Source organism: Nilaparvata lugens, chromosome 4 (genome assembly GCF_014356525.2).
Source record: "Nilaparvata lugens isolate BPH chromosome 4, ASM1435652v1, whole genome shotgun sequence".
NCBI classification, from domain to species: domain Eukaryota; kingdom Metazoa; phylum Arthropoda; class Insecta; order Hemiptera; family Delphacidae; genus Nilaparvata; species Nilaparvata lugens.
Genome location: NC_052507.1, coordinates 57,443,775 through 57,469,668, shown reverse-complemented (window position 1 = coordinate 57,469,668; position 25,894 = coordinate 57,443,775). Strand labels below are relative to the sequence as shown.

The following is a 25,894-nucleotide window of genomic DNA, read 5'->3' as shown; positions in this document are numbered from 1 at the left end:
GATTTATTTAGTAATTTGTTAACCCTGCCTCGTTGACATTATGGAACAATGCAACAAACATTCACGATAATAAATTCTCCGTCAAAAAATTTGTCCGTCTATTGATAACTCTGACATTTACTATAAAGTTCCATAGATCTCGAATTGAAGATTCGATTCAAATGTGAGAAAAATGTAATATTACAATAGAAAAAACTCATTTCAATGTTAAATTTGATTCAGATAAAGAAAAATGTCCGAGACTTAATATAGTAGGTACCGAATAAAATTCCCCTGTCGAACATTCTTGGTCAATTTTTTGTTGGTCTAGTGAAAACTGTAGAGTTAGCCTACTGATACTGTATTTAATATATTGTGTCATTGCTACACCCTATAAGTTACAATCTCCTTTTAATTTTTTTGTCTTGTTTTTACTATTGAAATCTTGAATAACTCTTCATTTGGCATAATAATTTACAGGAAAAAATAGCAGTTGAAATTGATTCTGAGAACGGGCTAGTGAAGAATATCTTCAAGAATGGAGTAAAATATCCGATGTCACAGGAGTTCTTCTATTATAGCAGCAGTAGACGTCCGCAACGTGGCAGTCCCTCTGGAGCTTACATTTTCAATCCAGAATATCCCGAATCACGACGCATCAACAGCAAAGCCCAAGTTCACGGATATTCTGGTAATTTGGCCGTTTCATTGAATAACTCTACAAAAAACTAACATTTTTCACTTTTGAATTGATTCTTAAGCATCAGTTTAGCTGTATTATATTGACTGAGGCATGGATGTCTGATGAGAGTTACCTTTTAGAATTACCAGGGTATAAGCTCCACAGATCCTATAATAGTGTTTACCATTGTGATGGGGTGGTTGTATACATAGACAGTGAGCTCACGTCATCTTGCAGGGAACTCCGGCTGGGTGGTGTGGCCACCTGCCTGTCCATTTGCTTTGACTGGGAAGGAACTTCTTGTGAGCTTCTTGCTGTGTATCGAAGCCCTAACTCTAACTTACCTCTATTCATAACCATTTTAGACCTCTAGATAACCATTTTAAAGAAACAGAAACCAATAGAGGAGTGCAAATCCTAGTCGGGGACATAAACTGTGACACCCTGAACATTACTCCAGGCTCGCTAGAAGAAAAATACATTGACATTTTGAATGAATCAGGATTGACAGCCTGTATAGATAAGGTTACCAGACCAGCCAGTGGAACGTGTATCGACCACTGTTTTATTAAAATACCCCATTCCTTTGATGCTTCCACAACAATTGTTCAAACTGCTGTGACAGATCACTACGCCATTTGTCTAAAAATAATATCAAATAGAAAAACGTTACCTACTAAAAAGCAAGAGGATTTTTTTAAAGTCAATTGGCAGGGGATCAATAATGCTATTTCATTGCAGAATTGGGACCTAATCACTGAAGAGAATGATGTGAATGTGGCTACTCGCCATTTCTCCGAAACTCTTCAAAAAACAATAGATGATAACACTAAAAAAATATTGGTCACAGCAAAAAATAGCAAATTAAAGCCATGGATTAGTATGGGACTAATACAATCTATCAGATATCGAGATAAACTAAAAAATAAATTAAATAGACAACCTTTTAACATAAACTTAAAAATTGAATTCCTCCAATATAGGAAGAGGTTTATAATAATGCAACGACTGAATTAGCTGGAATTAAAAAATGGTTTGATCACAACTGCTTAACAGTGAATACAAGAAAGACCAAATAGGCTACATGCCTATATTGTCACCCGAAACCAGCAAGACCCAGGGCCTAGAGTATTGAAACTTCACTCATGTCAAGACTCAACTTCCATTGCCTGTAGTTGTGAAGTTCTAGAACGAGTTGACCAGTACAAGTATCTGGGCATAACATTTGATCACTCCCTCAGCTGGGATCCCCATGTCCAACTTGTCAAAAAGCGACTTAGAAGGCTACTATATGCTTTCTCTCAGCTAAGCCAAGTTTCAAGTGAAAGTCAGTCTACTTTGCTTATGTTCAGTCCATCATTCAATATGGCATTCTGATTTGGGGGGGACTTGAACTTGATTATTGGAACATGGAATGTGAGAAGCTTGTACAGGAGCGGTGCTTTGAAAGATTTACTCCAATGTATAAAACAATATCGATTGAAAGTACTTGATGTACAGGAAATGAGATGGCCTGGCAAGGGAGTGTTTGACACCCAGTCTCACACTGTTATGTACAGTGGGAAGTAAGGAGATAGACATGAACTTGGAGTTGGATTTGTGGTCGAAAATAGCATGAAAGTGAATATAATAGATTTCAAGCCAGTGAACGAGAGAATATGTGTCTTAAGGTTGTAAAAATTGTTCAACCTCTCACTCATAAATGTGCATGCCGAAAGTGAAGACAAAGATGAAGCTGTTAAGGATGAATTCTACTGCAAGCTGGAACAGACATACAACAGCGTCCCTTCAAATGATATTAGAATGCTTATAGGGGACATGAATGCAAAAATTGGTAAGGAGATGGTATTCAAAAAAGTGCAGGAGCACATAGTCTACATTACGATAGCAATGATAATGGAATGCGTATCTTGGATTTTGCAATGTCAAGAAATATGATAGTGGCCTCAACTCAGTTTCCAAGGAAAGACATTCATAAGTGGACATGGACATCACCAGATGGCCAGCATCATAATCAGATTGATCATGTCTTGGTTGATAGAAGAGCAGCTTCCAGCATCACAAACGTCAAGAGTAGCAGAGGTGCAGACTGCGACTTGGATCATTATCTGGTGAGAATCGACTTCAGATGCCAAATCCAAAGTAGAGACAAAACAAGGCAGCAGAGGACACCAATAAAGCTGAATATAGATAAACTAAAAGAGGATGGTGAAAGGCAGGAATATTAACAGGCACTGGAAAATCTCCTTCATGCACAGGAAGGAAATAGGACAATTGAGGTGAAATGGCAGGATCTAAAGAAGGCTATAAGTCAGGCAGCAGAGGAGACGAATATTAGATATAGTTCTCGGGTGAGACAGGAGAGTTGACTCCAATGATGAATGTAGGGAGGCTGTAGAAAGGAGAAAGAAGACCACTATATTGAAAGACCAACCAAAGCCAAAAAGTACAGTATGGAATTCTAAAAAGAGAGTCTAAAAGTGTGATAAAAAAGAAAAAGCGAGAATATTACAATATCAAGGTCACCAAAATCCAATAAGATTTTGAGAAAAAGGACCCTCGTGAAGCATATATATATATATATATATATTATATATATATATATATATATATATATATATATATATATATATATATGCTATTCTTGAACAAGTTCACTACTCTATATATGCTTAGATATGCTTATATAGAGGAGTGAACTTGTTCAAGAAAGGATACAAGCCAAAAACAACTCTTTGTAAAGATATAAATGGAAAAATAATTGGAGATAAGGATAGCATTATGGAGCGATGGAAGACCTATTACAGCCAGCTGCTTAGTCTCAACCCAGATCAAAATGAGTTGTCAGACCAGAGACTAGAAATCCTTGATAAAGAAATAATCATTGAACCACCTACATCTGATGATGTTGTCAAGGCCTTGGAAAGAATAAAAAGTAACATAGCCCCAGGGATAGATGGAATTCCAGGGCAATTACTCAAGTATGGAGGTGATTCATTAACAGCAAGATTGGTTCATCTTATAAACACTGTGAAGGAAACTGAAATTCTCCCTGAGGATAAGCACATGAGCATCATATGCCCCATCTATAAAAAGGGTGATAGATTTGAACCCAAGAATTACAGAGACATATCTCACCTATCAACAGCATATAAGACCTTCACCTCAATCATTAAAGATAAGATAGATGTGTATGCTGAGAGAATATTGGGAGAGTATCAGGCTGGTTTCAGATCAGGTAGGTCAACTACTGACCAGCTTTTTGTTGCCCGACAAATAGCAGAAACGTTCTGGGAATTTAACATAGATGTCTATCATCTCTACATTGACTTCAAGCAGGCTTATGACAGTATCAGCAGAGAAAAGCTCTACACAATAATGCTTGATCTCGGTATACCAAAAAAACTTGTAAGATTTGTCAGAGCAACAATGAAGAAGATCACCTGTCAGGTGAAGATAGATGGAGAAATGACAGATAAGTTTGAGGAGAACCAAGGACTGAAACAAGGAGATGACCTGGCACCAGTGCTCTTCATCCTGGCATTGGAAAGGGTGATAAGGGAGACTCTGGCTGACACAAGAGTAGTACATTAATGGATAAAACCAAACAGATCTTAGGGTATGCAGATGACCTTGACCTAGCGGGAAGATCAGTAGTGGCAGTCACAGAGATGTTTGAAAACTTGGAAAGGGCAGCTCATGAGCTAGGGCTAAAAGTAAACTTTGAAAAAACCAAGTTCATGAGCAGAAAAAACCAAAGCAGACGTCATCACAACAGAAGAACCCTCTCAGTGGGGAGTATAGCTTTGAAAAAGAGAATGACTTCACCTACCTGGGAGTTAACATAGCGGATGACAGTGATGAGATGAATGAAGTACAAAAACGGCTAGAAGTGCAAAAAAAAACAAAACATACTTCTCTATGCTGCAGATATTCAAGTCAAAAAGCGTCCACAGAAACATAAAGATCAGAATATATAAAACTATAGGCCTAATATGCACAGTGGTCAATTATGGAAGTGAAGTGTGGATATTATCATCCAAGCCTGCAGCAAATCTACACTGCTGGGAAAGGAAAATGCTGCGTAGTATATGGACCTATATGTGATCAGGGTGTCTGGTGAATAAGAAACAACAATGAATTAGCTGCACTTTATAAAGAGCTGCCCCTGTCTGTATATGTCAGACTAAACCGCTTAAGATGGGCAGGGCATGTGGAGCGGATGCCAGACACTCAGTCTCCCAGAAAAATATACATGCTGGGACAACCGGGAGGCAGAAGACTGGTGGGAAAGCCAAGACTGAGATGGTGGATGGGATCTCAAAGGATGCTGCAGAAATTCTTCGCATCAGGAATTGGAGAATGAAGGCAAGAGATCATGATGGATGGAGGCGCAGTATTGGGGAGGCCAGGGCTCGATTTGGGCTTTGGCGCCATCAAAGAAGAAAAAGAAGAAGATTTGGGTGGCAGCTAGAGAACATTTTCCTGCAAAAGAAGTGGATCTTATCCACTTCCGACAGTATGCCTGCTACCCTTTTGGAGCCACTTGCGGTGTCGCAGCAGCAAATAATCAAAACTATCCTAAAGAAAGAGTACCGCTATTCAACCATTCAGTTATTCACTGAATTTCCTGTGCTGAACATAAGACAACTCTACATAAAATCTTTATTAACTTATCTCAGAAACGATATAGATTTAACATTTTACCAGAAATAATTCATACTCACATCCAACAAGATACAGAGTAAACTATGGCTTTGCAACGCCCCAAGTGGTCTACAGGCTTGAGTTGAGAACACCTTTCTACCTAGCCCAAATGGTACACAGTAACTTACCTTTTGAGATAAGGAATATGCAGGAATGCAGTGTTACTGTATACAAACGAAGGATTGAGAGGTGGCTGTACCTTATGGGCTGGCAAATGATAGAAAGTCTGCTTCGATTAGTATACTTGCATTGATTAAATTTGTTTATATCCCGGAATTCTTCTATTTCTTGACTCTATTAGTGAGAATCTTAATACTCTTTCTCCTTCTTATGTAATAAATCGGCACCTTTGTACTGATATCATTTGAGGATCCACCAATCACTGCTCCTATATGATAAATCTTCAATTTCTTTATTTTTCTTTCCCAATTTCCTTCTTTTTTTAAGATTTAGAAGTATTATTAACATGTTAACGCTAAGAAATCTTCAATATGTTTTGTTTGATATTATTACTCTTATTTCATTTAAATTCACTTTCCTCATTGATCTTTTACTTTTATCTTTGTTATGTGTTTAAAACTACAATTATTTACAGTAGTACCGTACCTATTATATGTTTCGGTATTATGATATGTTATTAATCTGTCTTATTTAGCTATCAAGTTAGTAAAATGTAGTTACTTCTGTAGGTACTAGAAAATCATGCAGGCCATAAATTGGACAGGGGTGGACAAATTGGATTTTCTTGTAGTTCTCTACAGAACGTTCATGAGAAGCAAGAAATGGACCCTGAGAATGTTCACTCATGCTCTCGACCTTGCTGTTACCAATTCCTGACTGGAGTACATAAAAGAGTCAGCTAGAGAACATATTCCTGTAAAAGAAGTGGATCTTATCCACTTCCGACAGTATGTGGCTCAAGTTCTCATTGTTGGAGGAAGACAGCCTCCCAAGAAGAGAGGGAGACCATCTTCAGCTTCTGAAGAAGCAACGGCTGCACCAATACACCCCAAACGGGTGGCAACCATCAAACCAGTGATGGACGTCATGTATGATATGGACTGCACCACCTCCCAGAAGTCAGCTCGAAAACATCCCAAGATAGATGTGAAAATGAAGGGTGTACTGGAAAAACATTTATCATTTGTTCAAAGTGCAAAATATTTTTGTGTCTTTCAAAGCAAATAAATCGTTTTGCACAATTTCATACTAAATAGAAAAACTTGTGTTGCACTATAAACAATATTTTTGAAATATGGACATGTTTCCAATAACCAAACAAATCTGTAAATATTTTTTGTATGCGGTATTAATATTTTTTGTGTATCTCTGTAATTCAATTTTAAAAGAAATGTTTCTATTCGTCTGTAATAGTCATGAGAAAGTTACCGTATTATTTCTAGTGTAATGATATTTTATAATTCAGATGTCCATTTATTATGTACCGTAGGTATTTAATTAATTATTAGTAGGATACACAATTCAATTTTTCAAAGTATAAAATAATTGTGCCTGCTTATAACGTTTTTCATTTATTATTCATTGATCTTCATCATTGCTGATAAGGTTGTCATACTGGCTTACTGGGACTCTCATGTGAAGAGGTAGATCAAGTGTCGATATCAGTCACCATGTCCTATATATAGCACGATCCGGATCCGGCTTCAATGTGATCCAATCCGAATTTTTTTTTCAAAAAATCGAAAAAATTCTATATCATGTGTACAAATATTCAAATTTTTATCTTAAAAATTGTAAATGTTTGACCGAAAAGGTAAATAGCTTAGAATTTGAAAAGAGTTTTAAAATTAGAATTTGATGAACATTGATTTTACCTATTTGAATTTACTTTTTAATGTTGTATTCAATAAGCATATATTAATATTGATAATTCCATGGACTATAATGGACACACATCATTTATACTTTGGATTTAATCATGATTTCATGATTTGAATTCAATAAACATATTTATTGGATAGTAATTTTTTGACTCTGGGTTCAGGACATTCGAAAGTGTTTTATTGTGCATTGGACTTCTTTGAAATTACCGTACCGTACTGGTTTTGTAGACTTTGGTTTCAAAAATAAAGATTTATAATTTCTTAGAATTCTGATTCAATAAGCATATAATATAGACATTTATGATAATGATTTTTCCAACTTAGCATATACTTACAGTATAGTTGGTGCAAAGACTATTTATTTTTTGACTGAGGATTCCGTTAATGGCAATAAATTTTGAACTTTGATGGATTCAATAATGTATTTCAACTACCAGACTGTGAACTTTTTTCTAATAGGTTCGCTTGTTCATGAAATTCATCAAACGGTCAAGGACTGGATGACACAAGTGATACGAATTTATAAAGATGAAGAACACATTGAATTTGAATGGCTTGTTGGACCTATGGATGTCAGAAAGTAAGATTGGTTGATATAGTAAGATTATTTACTTTACTTAGCCTATAATAATTTATATTCACTATCAAACAGCAATTACATACAGTCATTTGAGTTATTAGTAGATGTAGAGTATTGTGTGCTAGCACAGAGAAAAGAAATAATACGTAATGAGACGTTGTTCATTACTTTTGTGGCGGCAGGTTCTTCTTTTCCTCCTCTTTTTCCCTGCTTATATCCTTTTTTAATTAATCTTTTTCTTCTAGTCTTTCTCGGCTTAATCGACTTTTTTCCCTTCTTAATTTTTCTTTATCTCAAAATTTTTATCTTCATCTCATCTATTATATTTTTACTTTCTCTTTCACTTTATGTATTCCACCTACCTGCTCCAATATGGTACCTTCTTCGCTTTTTTGTTGGTTTTCATTCTCCTGTCTCTTCTCTTCCTTCACTCTACTCTTCCCTTGTCCGCTCCAAGGAATTTGAATTTTTTCTCTACTCTCTCTACTCTTCATTATTGATTGTTTTACTCAGCCTTCACTCTTTTCTCTAATCCAGCAGCTTTCATCAATTTATTTAAATCTCAGTCTTCTCAAATTTCTTCTCCTGCTAATTCTTCAACTTCTCTCCTGCATTGTGGTTCCTTCTCGCTTTTCTTATTCTCATCTATTAATTCTTCTCGCGTATTACCGTTATCCAAATTGCATTCAATCTTCATTCTGATTAATGATTTTTCATACTATTTGTAAAATCTGTTGAATAATTAGCAATAGGTACTGTCATTTAGTGTATTTGAGCAGGAATGTATTGTAACATATATGATCAAAGAATCTTGGTGGAATTGAAAATCTAATTACCCTTTTTTCAATTTATTCAATTTTAGATTTTTCATTTCAAAATAAGTAAAAGAGTAGCCCTCACCAAAAAGCTAATGAATGAAGAACTCGCTAATCTAATCTAATCTAATCTCTCTCTTCAATGCTCTCTCATTTCATTTTCTCCATCCATATTCTTACGAATTGTTTGAGATATGATTTTCCAGGAACCTCAAGAGCAAGTAAATCACCATCAGCTTACAAATTTAAAATTGGAGCATTTTTGTATCTATATATAATGTACCGACAGTTGAAATCCAATACAGTAGTATTTTATTTTTATTTGTTCCAAACACATAATAAAGAGTAATTTTTCCAATTTTCACATTATAGTACTTGCCATTTCAATCTTAGTTTTCAATTTATTTATTTCAATACAATCTCAATAATACAATTCACATATATATTTTAATCCTTCTACCTTTTAGCTATATTTGAGGGATATTAAAAAAATACAATTCCCATTTACTAGGTTGCAATAGCTTACATAAACAAATATGAATATATATAATATATTGAGTGAATATTATTAACAAAGTAAATTGGAAAATTCATGAATAATAATAACGTATAATACTTATATAGGCCTAATACAAAACCTTATCTTATATACATATTAAATGATCGCTAATCTGACTAAACTATTGTGAGCTTGCTATTTTACTGTAAAATCCAACAATATGTCTCAATCATCAATTATTGTAATTAAAAATAATTTCAATTTTTTTCAACTCCAGAGGCATTGAGTTCATTACATTAAATTTTATGTAAATTCTACAAATAGAGCTAGATTTCAAATATACTTGAACAAATAGAAATTAAACTAATCAATAATTCACGAATTGAATCTTCAATAATTGCAGAAACCACGAAGGCAAAGAGATCACGAGCGTGTACAAGCTGCATAACCTGAACTCTGACCGCACATTCCTGACCGACTCGAACGGCAGGGAGATGATGACTCGCGTCAAGAACCGCCGGACGAGGGACAGCGAAGTTATGCCCGGGTACTACTATCCGGTCACCAGTCGAGTTGTGGTACGCGACCAGCGTGTCCAGATGGCCGTTCTGCCCGACAGGCCTCAGGGTGGTACCAGTTTGCACGATGGCGAGATTGAGTTGATGGTGAAAGAAATTTATTTAATGTGTAATTATTTCAATATTCATAAAATATGTTTAAAAAGGAATAAAACTTTGGGAACAGCAGGCATGATAGACCAAAACCGTTTCCTGTACAAAAATAATTCACTGTAAAAATAGTTGGCATGCTTCTTTTTCCATCACCAAATACAATACGACATATAGAATACCAGATAGCCTATTAAAAAGCCGATTATGGGATAAATCTACCACATATATATACAATAGATAGCTGTGATTCAAGTTATCCCAGTATTTCTGATCAAATATATTATAATTGTTGATCCTTGTCAATGATGATGAATGATCAATTATTGTTTTATAGCCTATCTCGAATATATCATATTGATCAAGAAAATAAAGGTAGGTGTCGTTTCATGATTCAATAATTCTTTTTCATAATTGAAATTGAATTTTTGTTGGTTTTTATACGGCAATAGATATTAAATTCAATAATACGGATTTATTGAGCATCAATACATCACACTCAATCATTTATGAGAAAAAAATGAGATGAGAAAAATACAATGCATTTCAATTTCAAGACATGAACAATTGAACAAGTACAATAGCCTATTTAATCATTAAGCAACCTAAAGACGAGTTTGCAAATGCACTGACTAATTTATCTATTTGTTAAAATTGCCCATAAAATGATTATTTATCTACATTGGCTGTATTTGTTCAAATATGATTCAATTCGTCATGCCCAAGATTTTGTTTCATTACCCTAATTCATGATCTCCAAATGAATTATGGTTCATGAACTTTAAATTTTTTATCAACTCACTGTTTTTCAAATCTATTTTAGTCGATTTTCAAATTGAGCATCAACTTGAACCTGTTGTGCCTTCTACAGTAGAAACTTAAATAATTTATTGTAGGCTAGGCCTCTTATGATACATTATTGAACTAGCCGGCAGGCTCGCGGCTAGAACCCCGGCTGTATCATCTAGAATAGAAGAACAGCTGACTCACTTCGCTCGCCTGCATTCTTGATTTGAGCTTGCTTTCACAGATCCAAAGAAACCTGCTGTTCGACGATAACAAAGGCATAGGAGAGTCTCTGGTGGAGACCGAGTTCGGGAAGGAGATCGTGGTGCGCGGCAAACATTGGCTGACACTTGGCAACGTCACCACTCAGAGTGCAGTCGACCGGATCCTGGCCAAAGAGAGGTTCCATCCGGTGGTCACCTATGCCACTCCTGCCAACAACATAAAGTTCTCCAATTGGAATGAGATGTACAAAATGGAGGTGAGATGATTCATTGTAATCAACGAAATCATACAGAAATATATTCATCAATATGAAGTTTTAATGGATCGGTACGGTAAGTTATATTATTCTAATAGTTTGATTTTTATGGTAAGAGATGTTGAAGTATTTCTTCATAATTGAGAGAAAAGACTTGTGAAGTTTATTGTTCAACTGAACACTTAGCTCAGCTGAAGATGTGGCAGGTGTTGTCATCAAACCTTGTTCTGTGATTTAAATTGATTTTGAACTCTGGTATTGACAACATTATTATTAATAACGTCTTATTCTTTCAAGTTATGATTCCATTGGACCTCTCAATATACCATATGATATTTGAAAACTGTAGAAAATATGAATATGAAAGTACTTACAATAATTAAGCTACATACAGTATATTATGATGGTACTTATGCAAATAGTCAAGCTCTCAAATGATATTTTTTTAATAGGTTTCTCCAACTGCACACATAACAGTTTAATTTGCAACTTTTTGTGTAACGGTAATAGGCTAATAATAGGTGTTTGTTATCGGTGTATTAATATTTTTATTGAATATATACCGTACTATTACTTTAAAGTTTCTACAACCATACTTAAACCTTAATACTTGAATCACTTTTGTGAAATGGCATTAGTAGCCGAAACATGTGACGAAATAATTTGAAAAGTGTACTTGTATTTATATTTTTATTTATACCTTAATAATATAATTAATAATATATCACCTCACCCCCTGAAAGGTGGGAACTCAAAATTTGACGAAATTGAGTTTTAATACTATGTGTAGGCTATATTAGAATGCAGAATGGAATAATTATGTGGTACCGTTATGGTATTAATATCATAAATATTTCACCAAGTGCATTAGGCGTTTCAAAATCCCATGTGCTGTATTAAAAATTGCGTATTCCATGAGTGGACCGAAGCATCAGTTTCCGTTTTGTGAGGATACCAGTTTACTCTTGAGGAGCACTGGGTGACTGGGTGGTCAACACCCAGTCTTGAGAGTGTGACTATGCCGGGGACGCATGAAAATATCAAACGCCCCTAAGCATGGATGGGCTCTTAACACAGGAATATGCTAGACAGTTCCACACATTGTGGACTTAGCTTGCTAAGTTCATACCTGTCCGTAAATACATTCTGCCGTTATGAAAAAAACGTCAATACCGTAAGGAGAATTTAGAGACTGGGCTATATTTTTCACGAATTCTATATTAGTTTTGATGTTTTCAAAAAATGGTTGCTTGATCTCATAAAAATCGAGAAACAATTTGAAAAGTTTTCAATTGGATGGAATTCGAATTATTGAGACACTATTATAACACTAATTATTATAACAATAATATAAGTGTTATTATAACACGAATTATTATAACACTATTATATTGCAATAAGAATGGGTCCCTCAAAAAACGTCGCAACTGACAATTTCATGGAGTGTTGTTTCAGTGTAAAGGCGTTGGTGGAATGGTTCTCTGCCTGGTGGTGGCATCTGTGGTTGATGGTTCGCTCTATTTTATAGTAAAAATATTAAAATATAGTGTGAACTATCAACTACAGATGTCACTGCTGGGTGGAGAACCGTTCTACCAGCGTTTTTACACTGAAGCATCACTTTATGAAATTTTGTCAGTAGCAACGTTTTTAGAGGGACCCATTCGTTAATATAAAATAGCTAAGTAGGCTACGGAATAAGGAAACATTATTATATTTTAGGGTGTTTAGGTTCGAACTACCTATTTCCTATACCTTATTGTTTTTAAATGACCAAGCTTTATATGAAAATTAACAAGAATTTTGAAAAATGTATGAACTTTCAAACTGTATAATCGATATAGTACATATTATTCGTCCACTAGGCCTATTCATGTTGGAAATATACATCAACAACAGTAAATAGATTTTATTATTTTCCAGTATTCAGGCTTGAAGTATCCGCTGCCAGAGAATGTTCACATTCTCACTCTGGAGCCATGGAAATGGGGAACTCTGCTGTTACGCCTGGAGCACATTATGGAAAGTCATGATCACATTGATCTCTCCAAACCTGTTACTGTTGATTTAAAGGTCATTATTGTTGTTTTATTCCATTGTGTTTTTAGGTTGGGAACATTATTATCATGACTTTCACTACAATAAGCTCTCCTATTATACCTAACTTGATATATTTTCATTCCTACCTATTTGATTTTTATGGAAGATTCAGTTCAGTTTTTAGAAGCACCTACTACTTATCTCATTGCAATGGAACTGAGTTTTCCAAATTAACTGTAAATATAAAAGCATAGCTACTAATATTGAAGGAAGTACTAATAAGGTTTTTGAACCGCACCCCCCTCCCAAGAATTTCGAGGACGCAGTCTGCATCCTCACCCCCTTACCCTGTGACTGTGGGTTCCCCTGAATTAGCCAATTGAAAGAAACTTCAGAGATTTTCATTTATAATTTGCTTGAAAAGTTGATTAAATAATGACTTGAATAATAATTGATCAAAATTACCAAAATTGTACTCTTAATATTAAAATGTACTCAAAATTGTACTCTTAATTTTAATGGAGTTAAAATGAAAACTGACAGCCCACTTTGGTAAATTTCATCGCAAATCAATCTATTGTTCATGTTCTCGATTACAGGATCTCTTCAACACTTTCAAAATAAAATCGATGAAAGAGATGACATTGGGAGGCAACATGGAGCTGAAAAACATGCATCGATTACATTGGAAAACAGTCAATTCAGCGAAACAGGAAAACCGACCAAAAATCACACACGATGACTCCGAACTTCAGACCATGGAGATTATTTTGCACCCCATGGAAATCAGGACATTCATACTGATCGTCCACTATTATTAATAGATTCATTGATTTCAAGAATTTGCTTCCAACTTATTCCATTGCCTAGTCATAATTTTATGGATTTTTTCTAGTGTCTCATAGATTATTTATTTTTCTCTAACTTTTAAGTTTGTTGATATGAGTGTGTAAATAAAGGTTCGCTTACCAAAGATTCATTCAGTTGTTTTCATTATCTATAGGCGATCATTTAAAATATTTGGTTGTTCTACATACTTATTTATTTACTCATTTATTAGTTCTCGTAGTTTTTTGATTGAATCAACCATCCAAACTCTGATAGAACTCTATTTAAAATGATCAACTATTCAACTCTTTTTTCTGGTTTTTCTTGATAGACTAATTGTTTCGGCGAATTACCTACACTATTTACAATAAAGTGGCAAGATAAATTCCTTTGGAATAATATCAACTGTAGGTTGAGGACGATTGGTATCATTAAAAATAGAATTCAAACTTCGAGAAAAATAATTAGTAAGTCAACATCTAGTGAATGAGTATTGATATCTTGATGAGTCTAGTATTGATATAAAATTGTATGCCTAGCAACTGCGTCCACTAAGATTTAAATTTATGTACAGGAAAATAACGTCAGTTCCGAGTTCTGCGGTCTATGTTCTTCCTATAAGACTGTAAAATTGCAGTAATCAATCTGAAAAAACAAACCTATGGACAAAATATCGGCGGTCTAATACAAGTGTTCTAGTTGGAGTTCTCAATTGAAAATAAACAATATCTACTATCAAACAAGAGCTAGTAACTGTAGCTTCCGTATTAATTTGGTATTGCATATTATGATAAGCGTCATTCTTCGTACTAAATACAACAATTAACTTCAGTTTACATGTATTCCAAGAACGCGGAACTCGAAACGTCTGATCGCTCTCTGTATGCACACATGCTGAATAAGTATGCATTTAGTATTCAAATAAGAATACTATCTTTAGTATTAATCAATGATTAAAAAAGAGGAAATAAATTGAGGTAGATGGTTTTTAAAAATATTTATTTACAAATAACTTGAAAAAATATAAGAATGGCGTGAAAAATGCCAAGGAATATAAGGTAAGATATAAACTTCAAGTCTTACATGAATGATTACATACTGAAAACATGAGAAAGTCAGTCAGTTGAAATTCATAAATAAGTAGTAGGCCTACATTTAATATTTTGTACAGTAGTAGTGCATATATAATTCTTAAAGCACTTTTTCTGGCTCTCTATAGCCGTATTTTATGCTATTATATGTATAATATAATAATATATATAGTTTAATTCAAGTTTTTCGCATATCACAGTGAATCGCATGACGGCCAAAAACTACATCCACGCAATCTATGGTCCACGCTAATGCACGTTCAAGGTCAAGCAAAACCACAGGTCTGGGCTGGGTCTGAAGGAGTTTGAATAGTCCCATCAAAACTCTGGGGAATAATATTTCCACTGTACTAGACACGTACACCTTACACTGTACATGTACATTGTGTGGGAATCCACACATTACGTATTAACATGATTATCATAGGAAATTATATGTTAAAAAAAGATGATATTGAAAATAAAACTTATAACATATAAAAATACATATGTCATTCTTATCTCATCTGAACTTGGAAATATTAATGTGGAGTTTTGATAAAATAAGCTGGTGCGCCCAGAAAGACTTAAAAATATGACGACTTCTCCAAAAACTATGTTCTAGTTTCCAGCATAGACACTGCCAACTACTCGTTTGTTATCCTTGTTGCAAATAGAGTAGGTTCTAACAAACAGTTTTGAACCATTCAAGTGAAATTTGCATTTCTTATTGTTCCGAAGAATGAAGCACATACTGTAGAGTGCCATTTCAAATTCAGGACTGGTTCCAATAAAAAATGAGCCGATTTTTTTCATTTTATCGTTCCACTTGAAACGTAGAGTAAGAATTGAGCCCTGGAATCGAAGATTACAATTACCTTTAGAATGCAATAATTCATTGAGAAATAGTAGGAAGAATTAAAAGTAGAAATTTGAAAAGTGAGAGTAATCAGGTGAAGATAGAGAAATAACGAAAGATTAATAGAAAAGATGAAAGAATGAAATCATGATGTACAATGCTTTCACAACACTGAAATGTCTATTCAATTTATTAAAAATCCAAAAGAAAAGCCTACAATAAAATTATAAATTATTCAAAAATCTACAAAAAATATCATTTTATGATTTTTTCTCCAAAATACAAAACAATAAGTTATTTATTCAAGAAATTCCACACAATAAGTTGAGCTATTTAGGCAATAAGTTGGGCATGCAGGATTTTAGAAAAACGAACAAATATAAATCCAAAAGAATCAAAATTACTTTGAAACCGTACAATCCGCTCAATCAGTCTTCTTTTCCGTATCACAGTCCTTCATATTTGATCACCACTCGATGTAGCCAAATTTCTAAAAGCTTAATATGTTTTTAGACTTATAATTGTACCCGTACAGTATAAAATTGATGTTTTCTTGCTGTATGTATGCTCCAGACAGTATTCATTTACTTGTACATGGGTAATAAGAAGAAATAAGATGAAATCCATGCGTTTGGCGGGATTTGAACCCACAATTGTTGCGATATCTGTCTATCAAAGATTGATAATAGAATTATACCTGACTTAGTTAGCCCATCATAGTCTATAGAATATTTGAGCTTAATATTCAGTAGGGAAGACTCAGATTATTTGAAACCAAACGGCTATAACACTGTAATGGTCAATACATAGTTAATCTGCAAAGGTAGAGGGTAGCGGAGAAGGTAGCTGAGAGTGTTGAAAAGTAAAGCATGTATCTGAATGTAACCGCTTTCTTCTATCTATCTACCATCGCCACTCCATATGTTTTGACAGATTTGAATACATGCATTAGTTTTCAATACTCTCAGCTACTTTCTCCGCTACACTATATTTTGACACTGAAAAATATAAGAGAACTTCCAAAACTTTTCAATTATATTGATGATAGTGGGTGAATGATTATTCCAAATATTAAAGTAGAAATTTATGAAAATGATACCTTTTCGAATTCCTTATTTTTCATCCATCCATAGTAGTTAGTGTGGTTGGCTCTCTCTTCCAAAGTGTAAGATATCCAATTATGCATTCCTAGCACTGTGTTCTTCTTCACTTCACCTTTGAAAACATGCTCAAATCCGCTCGAACTAAGGCGTTTGTAGCCTCTGGTGTAGAGGGAGAACCACATCAAGTGGAGCCAATTCTTGAACATCTCTCGATCACCATCGAATACACCTACAAATTGAAATTGCAATGGAATATAGTGATTTAAAAATATGATATATAAATTTAAATTATTAATAGTATGAATACTTGTAAGAGATAAGGTTTACAAGCTATACTTCGAAATAGAATTGTAGAAGCGTAATGAACTTCATTTAATAATTCACATACAGTACAAGAATTTTTTAATCGATTATAAGAGCAGTAATCAACTCGAATAAATTATTCAGATTCAGTACTAGTTTTTTTGTTTTAGTATTTATTTATCATGTGTTATGATGCGATATCTATGTGTGAAACAAATGTGTTATTGAAAAAATAATAAGTAATAGTATTCTCTGTGAGGCATAAGACCTAGAAGATGTATGAAAGGTGAGACAAGTGAAGAAAGCTATAAGAAGAGGAGCTTGAAATTGCATTAGATGCAAGAATATAATATTTGGGATTGAATTAGGGTCCAGATATGATTTGTTACACGAATTGTAGATTATACGAATGTTTTCCAAGATTTTACCTCGAAATAATAAAAAAGCATATTAATAAAGTATGATTTGAAAAATTATATGAACATTAAGGGCCGGTTTCCGAGCTCGGCATTTGGCTAAGTTCTAGACTTTAAACAGCTGGAGTCAGAAAATTGGCTTCCCGAAACGGGGCGTAGTCGCAGTCCACGTTTAAATTAAATTTCGAAAAACTAGAAAATTGAACACAAAATAAAATAAAGAGAAAATAGGTAGTGTAACGTTTCAGCTATTTTGAATTATTTAGGAATGTTTCATTTCGTCAAGGAAAAACGTTTCCAATTATAGAAATGACAAAATAAAGATTGTCATAAAAACTACGACTACGCCCCGTTTCGGAAAGACAATTTTCTGACTTCAGCTGTTTAAAGTCTAGAGCTTAGCTAAATCCCGAGCTCGAAAACCAGCCCTAAGAGCAATGAGAGGAGATAATGAAGGTTGAAAGTGGTATAATTGTTTTGTATTAACCTGAAACGGAAAGTCATTTAATTCAAACCCAAATACGAACAAAAGTTTTGAGCCAGATCACTCCCGTGTTATCGGTTTGGTCATGTTGAACTGTCGGTCCCGGCTGAAGTATGACAGTCGTAAGCCCATTGACAGCTTAAATTTGATACATCCTGTATATTTAGGTGAGGTGGGATCTTCTCGCAAGGGGCTCCCTACCAATAAAACACATAAGAATTCAGTTTTTAATTGCAAAACAATGCTTGGTTTATAATTATTAAGATATCTAACTACATCATGTCATCGGTAGGCTTATATTTGTATCTTAAAATATTGGATTTCGGAAAATCATGTGTGTCAATGGACTAAATAAGTTGAAGTTTCTTTTTCATACGATAATAGTCTGAACATCAATGAGCTATCCTCACATATCCTTGAAAAATGAAACAGCGAGCTTCTCATTAGAAAATATGGAAGGAAGATATCAAGTAGAAATCTTTCTGGCGTGGAGAGGTTTGTAAGATTCTAAATAATTGAGAATTTTGACAATTGAGACTTAATCGATTTTGAACATTATGGGTTTAAATAAACGAGATGGGAGGGAACAAATAAGGAGAAACAAACCTTTTTGGCGCAAGAAATCAATAGTATGGTTCATAACGGCGGTGTCCATAATCGCGTCTAGGAATTCGTTTTCTTCAACCTGTTCCTCCTCAGTGACATCTTCGGCGGTCTTAGCATCGGGATAGTAATTGTCCAGGAGAGCTATCACTTTTTCAACAGTCGGATACTGCAGTGCTTGGTCATCCACTTCCAGAAGGCTACAACAAATTAGTAGATTTCAAGCATCTTCAACATTTTAGGACCGGAAAAAGATTTAAATTGGTCTCAAGACTAGCTAACAATATTGATCGTTACTGAAAAAATTAGGTATGGAAAGAAATTATTATTGAATGGAACTACTCGGCTTTGTGAATTCAAATTAACTAGAGATTTATCATGTTTAATGAACCAATTTATTCTAAAGTGCGATTCACGTTTTAAAGTCAGCTCCTGATTATCATCGGTTTGGTACTCTTGTCTGTCATTAGAAAAACCAGAAAGCTCTATCCTTTTCTAGCTCCGTACTGTTATCAAATCGATTGTATGCTGTGATGAAATATAATGAACTACCAGCATATTTAATATTTATTTATTTATTTGATCTCAATTTGATCAAATCATGAATAGATATAGTACGGTACTTTCTTGGCTAATAGAAGGTATTTGAGATAGAATTGTTCATTATAAACAAGAATAAACAATTGAGTGATATCATATGAAATATACCGGGATGGCATGAATCTACCTACTTTAGAAGGCGGAGGAAAAAGGAGAATTGGCAACCATGCCGTCATATAATTTCCACTAACTTTATAAGGTGAATCTCACTATAGTTGAGTTTGCTACATCATAAATTTCTCATTTTCATCACCCACGCACAAGTCTAGTTCATGTAGGCTTTATTCTCAGCCAAAAATACTTTTAACAATAATTTCTTCAATACTCACTGCTCTGGAGCCTCGTCAACATCGGGATTCTTGTTAGCCTTTCCTTGAATGTTATACTTGAAATACTGAAAAAGTGAGCTGTTGTCTTTTTTGAGAAGTTCTTCAGTGAAGGAGCGTATGTCATCGTTTGTTATGTGATCAAAAGTATTCTCACCTGGAAGAGATTCAGAATTTGAATTGAAAGCTGGATTTAGTTTCTCTAACCAATGGGAACCAACAATTTGAGATAATTAGTAGAATATTGTTATTCGATTGAAATAACCAACTTGTTTTTGATGTATTTATTGTCAGTTATTATAATTAACATTACACCAATTTACATCTGTCAGTTATTATAATTAACATTACACCAATTTACATCTGTCAGTTATCATAACTGGAATGTTAAGGTATTATTATTTATTTCAATAGAGTTATTAGTTCTGTTATTCGTGTAATATTATTATCATGGATACATGATGATGTTAAATACCATTTGCTAGGAAATCACTTGTTAAATCGTACAACAGAATGTTAGTGTATTGTGAGAGTTCGAGTTGTTTTAAGAAAACGAACAAAGGTTTAAATTTGTGAATCTTCACTTCGGAGAAATTTGAAAAAGATATGCAGTGAAAGTTTATTATCTATTCATTTGATTAAAAAGCAAATAAGGAGAAAACAAGAATGCAAGCATAGAGTACATGATAAATAAATTAATTGATAAATGAATAAATACAAAGAAGTAAAAACTGAATGAAGTGGATTAAATAAATAATGGGAAAATGGATGTAACACATAAAAAACGAGACAAAATAAAATACAGTGTACAAGTGTTATTAGACAAGGTGAAAGAACTGGAAGGATGAATGCGACTACTCAAAACAATACACCACCAACTAACTAGTTGCCGTACTATTCACACCAGTAACTAACATTACACCAAAGACCACATGCAAATTTATATAAGCTATATATATATATATATAGAGTATATAGAGTTATTAGTTCTGTTATTCGTGTAATATTATTATCATGGATACATGATGTATTAAATACATACATATGTAAATACATATATTTTATATATATATATAAAAGGCAATGCAATAAATACAATTCACATCGTAGATAAAACACTGCAAATTAGAGAAAAAAATTATAGGTTTTGAAATACATTAAGAGAGAAATAGGCCTAAAGAGTGGGCTAAAGTGATTTTTATTAGACAGTCCTGTTATCATTACAGGATTCATTTCAATTGTTTCAAAAGAGTCCCAGCAAGGAATTCTTATCATTCATAGCCATATCTTAAACAAAAAATTACTACCACCACTTGTATAGCCTATTTCACAAGAGATTCAGATGAATTAGTGCAACAATAAACTCAGACAAATAACAAAAAACTACAGAATTATAATAAGAAAGTCAAAAGCATGTAGGTGAGAAAACTAACAATTACAACTGGACGAGATGAGCAATTGGTTCGACTTTGTTACATCACAATTTATTTCTGGTGAAGGTTGATCCTCATTAACACACTTCAATAATGAGCTAGCGGCTAATTCAATCCTCTGATTATCTGAGGTTAATTCTCCTTCAAAATGTTTACAACCGCCCCCTTGAATACAGTCTTCATTTTGTAAATGATTGGTCGCAGAACAATATTCACCTGTACAAAAAAAAGATCCTTCAACTAGCAGCTACTGAGAGAATTTTCTAACTTGATTCTTTTTCAAACGTATATTGAAACATAAATTGAAAATAGTGATAGATGATAATCTAGATCTAGAAAGTTTTATCTCTGGGAGAACTTAGGAAAAGAAGATATCCCACCCATGGTATGGACAGGCGAGGATCCAGGACCCTGATCTGTGGGGGGGGGCGATTTGGGTGGTCACCCCCTCCCGTTCGACTCTCCCCACCACACGGAAAATTTTTGAAGTTTTTAATCGAAAACAGCATTTGAGAGCTTTATTTGTTGAAATTGATTGGATTTTTGAATTTGTTCATTTAAATGCCATGGTCTTTATACTTATTACTGCAACTACAGTAGTAGTAGTAGTACAGTCACTATATTGGTGCTTGCATTTCATATTGTGTAGGCTTCTGATTTTTTAATATACTGTTTGGATACATTAGAGAAATCGAGAACCAAAGTATTTCATGGGAAATTCCCCTTGTGCTAGATACAGAGTGGCCCAAAAACCTTGTATTTTCGGTTCATTTTCCAGTTTTTAGTTATTTCCGCCAAATCCTGTAATCGATCAGAAAAATTTTCTCTCTCTTTTTATTTAGATTATGAAATTCCTAATAAAATGAGATCATTCGGAACTTTCTATCTTCGATGAGGTCTGAGTTACAATATTTTCAAAAATAAGTAGAATTTTAAGAAAACATCAATTTCTATGATTTTAGATTTTGATCTACAATATCTTCCGATTGTTACCATTTAAATGTACAACTCAAGATTCCTCTGAGCGTAATTTTGTGCTTTACAGATAGAGCGCTCTCTCTCATATGAATTTCCAGGTAAACCTGACAACAATGATCCTCGTATTTTGGGAAACACCCAAGTTTTAGCTTCAATCATCATCAGAAACTCTATTCATCACATCCAGATTTCGCACCATGATATAAGTTCATTGGATCATGTTCTATGAGAATCACCCATTAGATGCTCTTAATTTATTGGAGAGGCGCGCGTAAGGACACTTCAAGAATCAAAATTTCAAACAATCATAACTTTTGACACAATGATCAGATCTCAATGAACCACAGCTCATTCTTCTTGGTACATCAGGAAGGTTCGAAATCATGAATTATTAATGAAATTCAATTGGAAAATAGACAATTCATCCTTGAGTGTACTTTAACCAGTATTTCAATTCAAAAAAAATTTATTCAAAACTGCGTACGGTATCTTGTGAAATACTTCGGATAAAATTTCAAAATGTGGATGTGGAAATAGTTATTTGTGCAACTAGTGCGCAAAGTGACCGTTTGCTGCACCGAAAGAAACGTTTACGCCCGAACCGTAGGTGAGGGCGGAATGGTTTCTTGAGTGCAGCAGAGGAACTTTGCGCACGTATTTTACATAAAATTTTTCCTACAGTTACCATTGAATATGAAAAGTGGGTAATTATGGGTAAAATTGCCTGAAATCCATCAAAATGTTTTTCTGTGTAATTTTATTATTAATAAAACCCTTAATTTATTTGAAATTGAATAATGTAGTAGTAAATGAATGAAGGCGGCTGTGTGCTGAATGTGGTGGCTGTCGTTGTCCATCGTTGTCATCGTTATTATTATAACGTGCACCACAACACTATACCACAGTCACTGTTACCAACTTAATTTTGATTTTGCTGCACTGGTGCTCCATATAACCTACTAACTATTTTGCGTTGCCATGTTGCAAATCTGGAGTGCAGAAAAATATTTCTCGCACTAGAGCGGAAAAGTGATTCTTTGGATTCTAAAATCAGTGCAGGAATGGCCACTTTTCAAGGTAACTGTAGGAAAAGTATATTTTATTTTTTCACTACAATGAAGGATACTTTCGTTTCCAGTATTATTAGAAAGTTACGGCCGATTTTAAAAATAGCGATTTCAGTTTCTCATTTTTCGCGATTTTCCTGTTAATCAAGAGTCTCTAAAATGAGTAGGGATGTCAATCCCGGGACTGATTTCCAATCCCGTTATTAATCCCGGGACTGATCCCGGGATTGGCAAAAATCATGTTCATGCATTTTTGCATTTGTTCCTCCTCAATTACATGTTCAGTAACAGTGTGTGGAGATGAAAAAGGGCTCATTATAGAAGGAGAGGATATTATTAAAATGAAAAAATACTTAGGAATAATATTGAAATCAAATATTCTATTTCTATGAATGATCTCAAGATTGAGAGTAAATTTTTTATTTGATGTCCTACCTTAAATTTGCAGTATCCTACATGATAGTGAGAACTGAGGAAAGAAAGATGACTCATCAGAGTCTTTTTTATGTAGAACAAAAGCATTTCTATCCCACATCAGGACGGGATAGAGTTCACACTTTCATCACTTTGAGTTCACATTGTAGAGTGAATTAATATCACTTGAATAAGTAATATTAATAATAAAATAGGATACTTTTTGTAAGACCGTAACGCCATACCGACCGAACAACGCGAAAGCTGAACCACTACACTAATAAATGAAATTTCGTAGAACCAACTATATTCACTTCAACTAGATATTATTCTATTCATGATAGAGAAAGAGAAGAGAAGAGGAATAATTAGATAAAGAGTGAATGGTTAGTGCTTGTTTATTTCTGATTTCTGAAGTCTTCAAGGAAATGCCATCAGCACTATTGCAAATATTGCGCCGTCTAGACTGGTAATTGTGGTGCTGTGCAAACAGAAACAAGTGTAGAGACATAGCAACCGATCAACTACCATTTTGTGAGTAATGCGAACCGATAATGCGAATTCTATTTAGCCAGTAAAGAGTACAGTATACAGTATTATGTATATGCAACTGTAGGCTGTGCCTTTAGAATAAATTAGTCAAACACTTAAGAACAATAAATTATTTATAAAAACTCATATTCATCACCGTAAATGAATTCTATATTGAATTGTTTTTGGAAAAATATGATTCACAATTTCAGGTTTTCTAATCCCGAAAATCCCAGGATTGACGCTGAAAAATCCCGGGATTGTTAGGTATCAGAAATGGACCGGGATCCCGGATCTCGGGATGGACATCCCTAAAAATGAGTCTGATACATCATAGAAACTCATGATTGATTCCAAATTGTAGACATCCATTCTCTAAGAGCTCAATTGCCTTGAATTCATTTTGAATCACTGTTTCCTATCATAGAGCTTCCTAGATCGTTAATATGAGAAAAGTATATTCGATTTCTTAATTTTTTGAAATGATTGAATCTTACATTAACATCATATTCTTCCATTTAAACCAACTAAAAGAGAAGAAAAATTCAAATTCAATTCTAAAATTCAAGATCAAGTCTTTTTTATGATAATGCGTTAGGGTACGTTTATGTCGGAGCTGTGATAAACGATCCTAGCAACGATGAGAGAAGCGATGCTAATAGGGAGTAGCGCTCAGCTTCTATCGACTGTTCATGCCGACAGTCGTGCTTAAAGCTTGATTCTTTAATTCATGTATTGAAAAACCAATTTGTGTATGCTATAATGAGTGATTCTGATGAAGATTTTATTTTTGCATCGAATACAGTAAAGCATTACTTAATAGGTTGTAGAGAACGTGAATATTATGCACATCCTATCAATGTGGAGAGGAATGTATTTGGGGAGTATCATCATTTATATAAAGATTTAAGACAGCATCCAAAAAATTTTTTTGACTATATGAGAATGGAAATAGAAACTTTCGACTACATTTTGACGAGAGTTTCCAATAATCTCCAAAAGGACTGGAATAATTATCACATAAGTCCTATCATGACAGAGAAGCGATTAATGCTAACATTAAGGTAAGTAGATTTATACAAAAAAGTTATATTCTTCAATAAAATAGAAACAATTTAATTTATTCTTGAAATGCATACATCAAGGTCTATATTATGTTTCATTATTATCATTGACAATAAGATAGAATTTTGTAATTGAATAAGAAATAGTTTAATAAAGTAAAGAAAATGTCACTTGCTTACGAAACTCCACATATAAATCAACCCAAATCATGAAAAAATATTGGTCCATGTTTGTACTTTGTATTCTACAACTCGATACTAGCCTCGATACTAGCTTCGAAAATGGACCGAGCCATTATCGATGCTCTTATCGATGGTCAGGACCCAAGATCGATTTTCATCGCAGCTCCGACATAAACAGGCCTATTAGAAAGCACGTTGGTATTATCTACGCGTTGCTAGAATCGCAGCTTTTTTCACTAATCGCAGCTCCGACATAAACGTACCCTTACCGAGATACATAGCTCTGAATTATTGATCATTTCTTTGTGTATTGAAATACTGGTTAAAATACACTCAGGGATGAATCTTATTCTTCGATCGAATTCGATTCATGATGCATGATTTTGAACCGCCTTGACGAGCAGAGAAGAATGAGCTGTGGTACAATGAGACCCCATCATTGTGTTAAAAGCTATGTGTGTTTGAAAATAAAAATGTGATCCTTGATCCTTGAGGTGCCCTTATGCGAGCCTCTCTACAAAATTAAGAGCATCTAACGGGTGATTCTCATA

At 34.1% G+C, this 25,894-nt stretch overlaps 2 protein-coding genes across 5 annotated transcripts in view; one reads left to right on the top strand and one right to left on the bottom strand.

Moving 5' to 3' along the window:
• Positions 1 to 14,060, top strand: part of LOC111049497 (lysosomal alpha-mannosidase) — a 53,242-nt gene extending 39,182 nt beyond the window's left edge. For all 3 annotated transcript variants that reach the window (XM_039425953.1, XM_039425955.1, XM_039425954.1), the window contains 6 exons: positions 460 to 670; positions 7,672 to 7,792; positions 9,510 to 9,771; positions 10,805 to 11,041; positions 12,965 to 13,114; positions 13,681 to 14,060. In XM_039425953.1, the coding sequence (XP_039281887.1) occupies positions 460 to 670; positions 7,672 to 7,792; positions 9,510 to 9,771; positions 10,805 to 11,041; positions 12,965 to 13,114; positions 13,681 to 13,902 (1,203 nt within the window). In that variant the 3' untranslated portion in view covers positions 13,903 to 14,060. The remainder of the gene's footprint in view (positions 1 to 459; positions 671 to 7,671; positions 7,793 to 9,509; positions 9,772 to 10,804; positions 11,042 to 12,964; positions 13,115 to 13,680) is intronic.
• Positions 14,061 to 14,891: 831 nt separating this feature from the next.
• LOC111050306 (poly(U)-specific endoribonuclease homolog) overlaps positions 14,892 to 25,894 on the bottom strand; it is a 12,675-nt gene continuing 1,672 nt past the window's right edge. The window contains exons 2-6 of one of the 2 annotated variants that reach the window (XM_022336604.2): positions 21,107 to 21,322; positions 19,677 to 19,830; positions 18,751 to 18,947; positions 16,938 to 17,170; positions 14,892 to 15,834 (exon numbers count right to left, since the gene is read on the bottom strand). In XM_022336604.2, coding sequence (XP_022192296.1) covers positions 15,601 to 15,834; positions 16,938 to 17,170; positions 18,751 to 18,947; positions 19,677 to 19,830; positions 21,107 to 21,322 — 1,034 coding nt within the window. In that variant the 3' untranslated portion in view covers positions 14,892 to 15,600. The remainder of the gene's footprint in view (positions 15,835 to 16,937; positions 17,171 to 18,750; positions 18,948 to 19,676; positions 19,831 to 21,106; positions 21,323 to 25,894) is intronic. The other variant, XM_022336605.2, reaches the window with a different exon arrangement.